This window comes from Lichenostomus cassidix, chromosome 5, assembly GCF_008360975.1.
Source record: "Lichenostomus cassidix isolate B80296 chromosome 5, HeHo_3.0, whole genome shotgun sequence".
In the NCBI taxonomy this organism is placed as follows: Eukaryota; Metazoa; Chordata; class Aves; order Passeriformes; family Meliphagidae; genus Lichenostomus; species Lichenostomus cassidix.
This window is the reverse complement of record NC_139486.1, coordinates 20,012,107-20,023,926: the sequence shown is the minus strand read 5'-3', so window position 1 is coordinate 20,023,926 and position 11,820 is coordinate 20,012,107. Positions and strand designations below refer to the sequence as shown.

Genomic DNA, 11,820 nt, shown 5'->3' with positions numbered 1-11,820 from the left:
TGGCTGAACAGGGCATAGGACAGCCAATGTTCCTAGGTGAATTCATGCAACACAGTGTGAAGCTGTCCAGGACACTGTTGTGGGTGCTTCATCTTGTCTCCTCTCTGGGGACAAGAGCTAACTGTTTAACATAAGCCCATAAGATCTGGATTTGTATTATATTCTTTTATGGGTGTATGTATTCTTTTATGTATTCTTTTATATTCTTGTATGGGTGTATCTGCTTACCTTAAAAAGATGTATTGAGAGCATTCAGTAGGTTTAGGAAACACATACTGGTGAACTGACTTAAAGTACTTTTAAAGAGTTATATCAAAATAGTATCTGATGTGTTGTACTGAAAACGTTTGAATAACTCTAATGTAGCTGGAGGGGAACTATTTATCTGAGAATATTGTGGTCTAATTTATACTGTGCATAAGTTACATTTTCAAGTTTCCTCCTCTGAAAGTTACAAACACCAATGTTGACACTTTTGTTGTGTGCCTACTTAAGGTGACAATAATTCCACTTTATTTCTGTCAAGGTGAGATATTTTTCCCCCGTTTTTTTTTCTTTGTTAATGGATTTTCTCTTTTCCGATAATGTGGAAAATGCTCCTCTCTCCTCTTTTGCTCTATCCTGTCATTTTCAAAATCACTCATTCGAATTTTCAGTGCTTTTTTAACTGCTTTACATTTAGTGCATATCTAACTTGCAGTCAGTGAATTTTTGCTCGCTGTAAAGGTCCGCTTTAACTTCACTGCTTTCACAGGTGAGTTAGTACAGCTCTTACTCAGCCTCCTTTCTCCTCCTCCTTTCTGTGGAGATGCCAGGAGGAATGGTCGGGGTCCGACGTTTCGCCGCTGCCTTTGAAAACAGCTCGACGGGCCGCTCCTGCTGCCGGTGCGCGTCTCGCCGCAGCCGGGCAGAGCAGGGATGTACTCGGTAGGGCAGAGAGCCCTCTCGCCGTCCCGGCCGCCCGCGGCAGGCGGCCCCGGCGCCCCGAGGCTGCTCTGGATCCGCCGGCTGCAGACGGAGCGCGGGGAGCGGCGGGGTCCCGGGACCGGCGCGGCGCTGCCGCGGTGAGAGCCGGGAGACGGGCGCTGCCGGGGGACGGGCGCTGCCGGGGGACCCCGCGGGAGGGGTGCGGAGCAGCAGGGGGCCACAGGTCGGTGCGGGGCGGCGGGGAAGGATGGCCGGTGGGGTGGGCGCGGCGCCTGGGCGAGGAGAGGGACCCTGCCCGATGGCGAGGGCGCGCAGGGCTTGCTGAGACCTTTCCTGACCCCGCTTGGTGAGGAGGCGGCGTTGTCCAGCACAGGTGCCGCCTTTCGCCGGCAGCTTCTCCCGGCGGGGCAGCGTCGTCTGCCCCTGCAGCTCTGGGGTCTCCTCGTCCCCTCGGAGAAGCGAGGGGCAGAGCGGGAGCGGACGGCGAAAGATGCTGTGCCTCACGGTAACTTTCGAGTTGCTGCTGGTACTGGTGCTGTGCAGCCAGGCCACAGAGAGGTGTCCTTCACCCTTCTGCGAGTGTTCCGACTGGGAGGACTACAAAATCACTTGCAGGGACATCCACTATATTCCCAGCCTTCCGGAGGACACCCAGACCCTGTGAGTATTTGGGATGGTTTAGGGAAGCCAGCTGTGAGTATTCATACTTTGCAGGCAGGAGATGCTCTGAGCTAATGTCCTGTGAGCCGAGGAAGTGGTGAGAGGGGAGAAGTGCTGCAGATTACCTGAGCGGTACAGGATAGCGGGAACGGCAGCGTGCAGGCTCTGCGTGTGGCAGGAGGAGGTACAAAAAGTGACTCTCAAACCTTCAAGAGCTGTGAAGAGATGGTTGTTCATTTGGTCATAAGAGTTCTGTGTAAAAATATGGGAAAATAAGTAACTGGGCTGTTTGTGGGCAAAGTGAGCAGTAGGCTGGATTCTGTGTGGCAAGTGCTTAGGGGATGAGGGGAAGGATAGATCAAACATAATTTTATAATTAAAAGCTGACAGGAATTGGATGTGTCACCTCGCAAAGAGTTCCATTAAATCCTCTGTGCATTTTCAGCTTCTTTGTAAAAGCCAGAAAAGAAACAGAATCCATGGGAATTGAGAATCCCAGTATACCACTGTCTGGGAGACGGAGTACTTCAGATGAAAGTGTGGAGTGTGGGATAAAGCAGCAAACTTAGAGCTTGCCAAAGTGATAGAGTAATTCAGGTACCTGAGCCTAATTGTTCGGTACCATTACCATTACCATTGTCTGGGTTCCTGCTGCCAGTCCAGATGAGCATCTTGTGTCATATCTGTCAGTTAAATACTGTAGTGAGACTGAAATGGCATCTGTCAGCTAAAACTGAGTAGGTGAATCACTCCTGGCTTTTACTTTTTCTCTTGAGGTACAAAAGACAAGGTACAAAAGGTTTCTAGTCTCTGTGGGAAGGTTCATTTGTAAATATAGATTACTTTCTGATAAAGCAAACAAACTCAGTTGATTTAATTGCAAGATAAAACAGTAACAGGTAGATTGGTTTATCTCTTGATAATGATTCTCAGGACTTTATTTTAAAAATGTGAACCATGAAGTTATATGAACTTACTTGAATCCTTCTCAAGATTTTTTAACACCTGAAAGTAAAGGCTTAAATTGATCACTTGTCTAGAAAGAAAGAAAAAATTATTTATGTTATTTCCATTATTTTTGCATGCCTTTAGTTTTTTGGATGATTAGACTGCAGCATTTCCATTAATAACATTTTAAATTATACAAGTTTCATTTGGTTATTATACTTTTATATATGTAGTTTATTTAGATTGAAATTTCAGTAGTGTTACTATGTGCACCAAGTAGTATGTTCTTTGAAATCTGCTGTGACAAGTTAGAAAATAAAGCAGTTTCAGTTTGTAGGAGGAATATGCCTTTGTACAGGCATTTAAAACAGTTAATAGAAACAATGAGACCACATAATGAAATGTGATACTTTCCTTAAAAAATGCTGTCTTGATGGCTGAGAAGTACCTCTCTACACACAGCTCCACAAATAAAGCTTTTTGGCCACTGGAATTCTAGTGTTTTAAACACCTGTAGTAATGGGGGCTGTAAGATCATAAGCCACTGTTTTGAAAAGACAAAAACACCTAGTGACAATCTTATTTCCATGGGAAAAATAATTAACAAAAGCAACTGAGAAATGTTTTTCTGTTTATTTTGGATGAAATTTAATCATATGCACCAACTAGAATGACCATTGCAAACTTCTCAAGACATGTACTCCCTACCACATCAAGAAAATGTTCCAGGTAATGACAATTTTGATTTTATAGTGTATGGCAGAAGTGGTAAAACAAGTCTTTTATTTGAAAACAAATGGGAAAATTATCTGAGGAAATAAGAAAAACAGAGCTCTTTTCACATACAAATGCCCCAAACAAACAAAACACAACACAACCAACCAAACAACAACAAAACAAACAAAAAAACCCACATTTTTTTTCCTTCAGTTTGGAGTTTTCTTGCTGGATGAAGTGTGTGTATTTTCGTTCTGTTTTATTATTTGAATTGCTGAAGTCTGGTGGACTTTATCTGATTCTGTAGTCCCTTGCTCTCTGCAAATGTCTTATTACTTCTTTCACTCCATATGTTAAATGGGAAACATAACAGTTACTTATGTGTGTTTTTTGTTCGGACTGCTTGCAGATGCTTCAGACTAGATTACTTGCATGTGGCAGGTATAATAACAGAGTTTTCCTGAGAGATTGTAAAGTGTGTGCCCCTGATTCCACCATGCTTTCATCCTTTTGCCTCACAATAGGCAACAGTTCTGAATCAAAGACAAAAGACTACAAAATAATTGAAGTTTCTCTTAACCTTAAGAACAAATGAACACTTCTTTGAGGTGAAATATGTAGCTGTACGTATCTGCACATTTTATGTTGAAACCCTCTACAATTTTCCTTGAATCCAGGAACTTTGTTACTTTAGGCAAAGTAATTCTGCTTCCTGGTATGTGTGAACCTCTAGATTGCCAATTTAAAAACTTTTTTGTGTGGCTATTCAGTTTTGTAGGGTTTGCAGGACTAAGAGACTGGTGAGTCTAGGAACAGTTTGCCAGCTTTTGGAGATGATGAGCTCTTTTCAGTGCACAGGATCTTGAAACTCCAATTAAAGTTTCATTCTGATTATTCAATTGGAACTGTTCTCATTTCTCTACCCTACTTTGAGTGGGGCAAACCTTTTTTTAACAAACCATGCTTATAAGAAATTTCAATAAATGTTTATTTCCACCTCTTAGTAGGAAAGTGTGTTTATTTTCAACTGTTTGTAATGTATTTATGCAAATATAGTTAATGCAGGTGCTTATCCAGAATGCCCGAATGCACAGATATTGATCTTGGAGATGTCCTTTTTCAGTACAATTTATTTTTTGTTGTTCTTTTTCTGGGAAATGAACAAAAAAAATAGAAAGAAAAAGCTTTTGCATGTTACAAGTAATTCTTGTTTTGTTGACTGAAGTTAAACATTATATAATATACATATATAATTATGTATAGGATTACTAAAATAACCCAATTTCTGCCTTGCCTTTGCCTTGCCTTTGCCTTGCCTTTGCCTTGCCTTGTCTTTGCCTTTGCCTTGCCTTGTTAATAAACTTTCTCTGCTGTACCCAGGGGCTATTTTCACATGAACATAATCAGTTTTGATTGAAGTTGCACAAGAGGAAATTAGACAGGGACAGTGTAGTTGTATATAAATAGACACAAACCCAGTACAGTCTTCAAGGACATGCTCTTTACAGTGTGTATTAAGCTGCAATTCTGCATCTGCTCCAAGATATTTGCCATAGGTAGGATTCTGCCTTTCGATAAATGCAAGGTAGCTCAACCCTCAGGGATAAGGAACCCTAACATGAGTCATGTTTACTATGTTGGCAAGGGTGAGCATGTGGATACCAGGCTAAGATGTAGTGAATCAGCTTGTCTGTTTAGTTCCCTATGCTCTTGTTAATTTTTAATAAAGGACATATGGAAACTATGCAACATGTTTTATACATTTACAGTGTGATATTTGGAAGTAGCAATGTCAAATATTCATAAGTAAAACTGATTAAAATGGTTTTTTGAACTGGAGAGCAAAATATGTAGGGACTAAACTGTTTTACCTGTAATAACTGGCATCACTGGCACCCACACTTTTTATTTGCTTAATGAGCCATTTAGAGCATTTTTGTTCCCAGAAGCTATATGTTGTACTGAAGCTGATTTACATACAAAATAAATTATACTGTTTTAAAATATATCCCCCAAACCTAAGTCTTAGGAATTGTCTAAAATTCAGAGATAGTAGGGTTTCAGGTAATTGCAAAAGAGTGGTTTATACCAGAGTTTAAAAACTCTATTTTTGGAGTTGATTTCAACGGTGGTTTAACGGACTGATTTTGTAAGTGTTACACTACACTGGATCTTGATTGCTACTGTAGTCAGTTTTGATTACAGTGTTTTCTTTTGACACAAAATTTCCAACCCATTACACTTCAGCAGCACACAACAGCCTTCTCTTGAATTGAGAAACAGAGCTTATTGATATATTGGTAGAAGGAAAGAAAAAGCTTAAATTTTACAAAAAAAAAAAAAATTCCCTGTGTCTACTGAGGAATAATTTAAAGATATTTTGCAAAAAGGTAACAATACTGTGTTTTCTCTTAGTAAGAGTTAAGAGGGCAACTTTCATGAACCTGACTCATACCTGACTGTTTATATATTTGCAAAATCAATAAATGTTGATATTTTCCTTAAAATGGGTTTACAGAACCTCAAAATAGTCTAAAAAAATGTGATTATATTTTGAAAACTGGACTGTCTTAGGAAGTACTTTAAAAATGTCCAAATGATCTGCCTGCTTCCCTGACTGTGACTGAACCTTACCGCACGCAGTTCATAGAGACTGCTGTGAAATGTTAATCTTCCAAAACAGGAATAAGAAAAATGAGATACAATCTCAGTTCCTCAAAAACTCAGCTTTAAACATGCTTTTTTGTTCCACTGAACTCAGCCCTTACATATGCTTATGTTCACAGAATACACTAAAGAGTCTCAAAAAAACCTAAGAATATATATTGTGAAGCTGCTAGTAGTATAGCAGCTTAGTGACTACTATGTGGTAACTAAAATTTAGAGAGCAGAAAAAGTAGGTTGCTTTACTCTAAAATGAGAAATGACCGATCTGCAAAAGGCTATTTTATGTCAACAGCTTCTATTCTATTCAAGATTGGGCAATCCAGCCAGTGCCCTGATACCTTACCCAAGTCAATGGGAAACAGTGATACTCAGGATTTTGCAAAATGCAATGCTACAGACTCAAGTTGAAGCAGTGAGACCACCTATAGTAAACACTGCAATTTAAGCCTCAATGTAGGCCATGAGCTACTGACACATATTAAAATAAGACTAGTTCTCTCTTGAACTCAAGTCACTTAGTGTGATCTGTCTGGATCTGAAGAAACCGGCCTTTTAAATGGTTCTCTTTATGGAGAAAAGTTGATTCACTCAACACAAAAAGTTTGAGCTATTTTTTTCTCTCAAATAAGGAGAATCCAAACCACCTCCCTGTTTTCTATGTGCCTTAGCATAGCTTCTGGAGGATCTTCCCAGGCACAGAGATGAGATTGACAGGTCAGTAGTTGCCACAGTCCTTCTGAATACCCTTTTAAAAGATGAGTACAATGATTCCCTCTTTCCAGTCACCTGGGACTTCACCCAATTGCCATATTAAAACACTACAGCCTCTTATATTTCTTTTTATTGTGATCACAGACATACCTATTTCATTACTTTTGAATTAAATTTTGATTTTGACCTAAAACCAGTACTGTTACATTTTTTACCCTGAACTTTAAACTTTTATAATGGCCTGCAATAAAATGTACTCTGAATACAATAGAGAAGAGCTGTGTTTCTGAAATACTGAGCTAAAAGTATATAAATGGCTGCAAAGAAATTCAAACAGGACCATGAAATTTCAGAACAGAGCACTCTGAAGAGGTTCACTTCCTACAGGGAAATAGAGTAAGAACATGCTGTAATTGCTGCCTACTATTGTGTTTAATCAGAGAACAACTAAGTGCCTATAATTGCTGCCAGCTGCTTGACAGAGGTCAAAAAGTCAAACTGAATGTTAGGAATTATTAAGATAGAAATATAGATGAAAATAAGGGAATTTGGTTTACCTCTGATCATGTACATGGCACATGCAAAAAGATGTTCAAATGTATAAAATTACATGCATACAAAAAATAACTACATAGCAGCCACTGGCTGGGTTTCCTCAGATCCTCCTTTTTTCCTCTCTAGAAGACATTCAAGCTGCTTTTCTTTTTCAGACCTAGTGTCCCTTGATCACCATGATCTTTCAAAGATGATAGGGTGGCCTCAGAATGGTATCAGCCAGCTCCCTCATTGCCCTCAGGTGCAACCTGTCTGGTCCTGTAAATTGTTGTATGACCAATACACTTCAGTGCTTCTTTAGTCTATCATCTATTGCAGGTAATGCTCCATTTCCTCAGGCTGTGCTGCCAGGCAAAGGGTTTAAGAGGCATGGAAGCAAATGAAAAAAAAAAAAAGGTGCAAAAAGTGGCCTGATTTTGGAAGGAACAGAGTTAATTTTCTTCATAGTGGCAAGTATGGTGCTATGTTTTGGATTTGTGCTGGAAAAAGAGTTGGTAATTCATGGATGTATAAGTTATTGCTGAGCAGTGCTTTGAGTCATGGCCTTTTCTGCTTCTCACACCACCCCACCAAGCTGGGGGTGCACCAGGACCTGGGAGGGGACACAGCCCATGTAGCTACCATCTTTATTTCAACCCAAAAGGTTTTCTCACTTTTACTCTTTTGATCCTCTCCCTCATCCCACCTTGGGGGGAGTGAGGGAGCAGTGTGTGGGGCTTAATTGCCAGCTGGGGTTAAACCATACCAAGAAGGCACTGAGGCCTTTTCCGTGTTCTTTGTCACTAAATCCCTTTTGCCCCTGAGCAGTGGGCTCACTTGCCAATATCCTCATTTTGAAATTCATGTAGCTGAAAAGGTTTGGTTCTAATATAATTCTAAAAATGTGTATCAATACTCATTGCAAAATCCCAACTCTAAGCAACAGCATTATCTTTTTTTTCTTCCCATCAGAAAAAAAAGAGGACAATCTTTACCCTTTCCACCAAAATGATGTAATCTTTTTCCTCTTCACCTTTCTTTCTTGATATTTGCATATTATTACCTTTTTTTTTTACTTTTTTTTGGTTAATTTTCTTTATTTTTGCATGAGTCAGACATATTAATTAAACAGTTGTTGCAGTATAGAGGCCGTTCTCCCCGACTGAAAATGTAGAGTCTTTCAAGAACATACAGACTAAATGTTTGATCTAAATATCAAAGCAAAAAGAAAATTTTGAAAACTTCAAACTGACTTTTTCATATATGAAATTAAGAAATGCAAACTATGTGTCATCCTTTAAAGCTTAAAAGGTTTTTCTGAAACATTTTCTTGACATTTTTATATCAACACAGGGCAAAAATGTGCTGTATCTTTGTAAATATTGGTAGCATGTTTGTAATGAAAATTAGTCCAGACTTTTGGTTCTTTCTTTTGAAAGATTTTACAGAATAATGACTGAAGATTTTTTTCTGGACTATTGAGGCTTTTAAAATGAATGAGAAAATAAAGGTAGAAATAAACAGTAGTACTCAGGTTAGCACAGGAGCATTTTTTCCCATTAATTGTTGTTGAACAATCTTATATGTGCTGTCTTTATCTTAATGTAGAAAGGATATTAAGTCAACCTAATAAATATGTTAGTGCTTAAAGTTCTTACTTGGAAAACTAATCCATATTTTCTAGTAAGTTTGATTCCTTTATCCTGAAAATGTTAAATTGTACTTACCAAAGGATATTAACTGTCAAACTTTTATTTCTCCAGGAGGTTTATGGAGACTCATCTAAGAACAATTCCAAGAGATGCTTTTTCCAATCTCCCCAACATCTCTAGGATGTAAGTTCTGTTCTCTTTCTGATATTATTCTTCTAAGTTTTTATTAAAATTTACTCTCCTTATCCAAAAGTCTGTCTGTGTGTAGAAAAACTTACAAAATTAAAATATTCCCTTACCTTTGCTACCTCACCACTTACATTTTAAAATGCAGGTAATAATCCTTTTGTTTATAACCTGAACCAGCTATAGGAAGGCATTCTAAGCATTTGTGGACAAGACCACTCCTCCTTTATTGAAGTTGATGTGCTAAATAAAGCTAAAAACCTTTTTTGTTGTTGCTTGCAAATTACACAAAATCGTTTTATTCATAACAAATTAACATATTCAATTGCTGGTCCTGACTGAAAGTTTTTTCCAGCTGTCAGTATGATTTATAACACATCTCATTGGAGACCAGAAGCATTTCTAGACAAAAGATGGACTTGCACCAAAATACTAATATTTGTGTGATGCGAGAGAGACTTCCATTGTGTCACTTCCTTTGTGTGCAACCATATGCATGGATACAGTCCACAAAAGCAGAACTAGCAGCTTCTAGCTATTTGCCTCACATCAGCATTTGTCCTGTTGAAAGTGGCTATGTTAAGGAAACTTGCCTGTCTGGCTATCCCAGAGCCACTCTGACAGTCATGCTCACGCCATTACCAGCTCGACCCCACATTTCCCATAGCAGAGTCTCAGATGTTCAGATCTTTCAATAGTTTAATCTTGGTTCAACAACTAAATAAAAAAATAACAGCCTGACTTTGGTGCCTCTAAGGAGGGAGGCACCAAACAAAGGAATCTCTGGGCTTTTACATCTTCACAATTTAAGTGCCCCAACGACTGTGGTCCTTGACTCCTGCTGTGTCTCTGAGTGCCAGGACACCTGGCTGGGCCACGACACCTGGCTGGGCCACAGGTCCCCTTGCCCTTTGTTTTGCGGAAGGTCGGCAGTTCATGGCCCCTTGCCTAGGGCTCCTCCCATCCAGAGCTCAACCTGCAGCTCACACTGAGGCTGCAAACTGAGCTGCCTGCACTGAATGGGTTACTCAACAGCTGCCCTTGCACTGTACTGCTTGTAGACTTCAGCAGTCTTGACAAAAAGTTATCCCACATTTGTTTGTTCTTTGTTGCTGGCCCATAATCCGTGCAGTGAATTTCTCTGCCATCTCACGATTCATTCCTTAGACTTTGAGCCGTATCATTTAGAGACCTCAGGAGGCCTCTAGTCCACATTCTGCTCATACAATCCAACCAGAATGCTTAAGGCTTTAACAGTCTTGTGCTCTTCTTTATCTGTGGCCACTGTTAAATAAATAACCCCCCTGATTCAGTAAGAGGCCCACCTTTTTCTTGTTCAGCTTTTTATTACGAATGTAGCAATGGGAATTCTTCTTCTTGCTCTTGATGTTTCTTGCAAGTCTCAGCTCCATATGAGCTTTGGCTGAATAGTTGAGAACTACCATTTAAGAATACATTAGAAAGGACTTTGGGAGAACATGGTGTACCTATCATATTTTATAGTTTTATCCAGATATATTGAAGTAAAGTCTTTCTAAAATCCTTACAAGTAATTGTTCTTGAATATCTGCAGCCTCATTTACCATCTCAGTTTAATCAGCTAGATGGTGTATTATTTGTTTGGTTTGGGGCTTTTTTTGGAGAGAGGGGAATATCCCTCACATGATGTATAACATCATATATAAAAAAGATAAATGTAGTTTAGAACAGAGTTTGATTCAATATAAAAGGGGGTCAACTCTTCTTTGGCTCCAAAAACTCCATGTGGTGGGTTAAATTTGGATAGTGTCACTGCCCATCTGGATATTTCTTGTAGCATTACTACTACCACAAAACATGAACTCCCACCTTCTTGATATAAATTTCAGGTTAAGGAAGCAGTACCTGTATTTTAACTACAACTTTTATGTGTTTGTCTTGGCCTCTAACGTACCACATGCCTCATTTGCCTCTCCCAGTCCGTAATTTCCATCAGTAATGAAAATTACCAGATCATTCCTGGTTTTGCAAATTCATCTAGAAAACATTCTGAAGTTTCAATAAGGGAATATAGACTGTGTTTACTGTTCCAAATACAGCAGTTCATTTTACCTATGGTTTCTACTATATTTCCACAAATAAACATTTTTTCCTCTGTACTGAATAGAAAATTTAGTAGTCCTCTTTATGAACCTTGTTAAAACAAAAATTTTAGAGCTACAATTTCTCTTAAATGAATGCATGGCTATGTACTCTTGATAACCAGAAGCTGAGATTTTTCCCCTGTGCTGCTTTTCCACAGGTATGAAAGAAAAAGCATTATAATTATGTGTTTAACTGCAAAACTAATTCCTGTCAGAAATGCATCATTGAATACAAAAAAGTTTTATAGGCTATTCAAATGCAAGAGAAAATTATGGTTTCCATTGTTAATAATGCAAATACATTAAATCTTTGTAGAAGGGCTTCACCTGGTGTTTTCTACCAACCTGGGGACATACTAAACATTCAGTATTTTTAAGGTCAAAGATAAGAAACTTTTTTCCTGGGTTTAGGATGATGCTTTGAGGTCACGTTGATGAGTACCTCACAAACACCTCATCTGTAGCTCTCCAAAGTGTTTTCTCCATGGCTTCTCCACACAAAGGAGCGTTCCACAATGCTCTCTGCCAGCAGCCCAATGTAAAGCACAATTACCCTGTGCACCATTTTCCTGCGCAACACAATGCCTTCCCCACCCTGTGCACACATCTGTCCCACAGCCAGTGCCACCACACAGCTCCCCACACCTGGCATGTATCTGCACTTCCCATGCTCCCCAGTACCTGCTGACACAGTA

General features: G+C 39.3%; 1 protein-coding gene across 1 annotated transcript in view; it reads left to right on the top strand.

Annotated features, from left to right (window-relative positions):
• Window positions 1-1,281: 1,281 nt before the first annotated feature.
• The window catches only part of TSHR (thyroid stimulating hormone receptor), a 46,779-nt gene continuing 36,240 nt past the window's right edge, over window positions 1,282-11,820 (top strand). Inside the window, exons 1-2 of the mRNA XM_085061622.1 lie at window positions 1,282-1,587; window positions 8,928-8,999. Coding sequence (XP_084917748.1) covers window positions 1,418-1,587; window positions 8,928-8,999 — 242 coding nt within the window. The 5' untranslated portion in view covers window positions 1,282-1,417. The remainder of the gene's footprint in view (window positions 1,588-8,927; window positions 9,000-11,820) is intronic.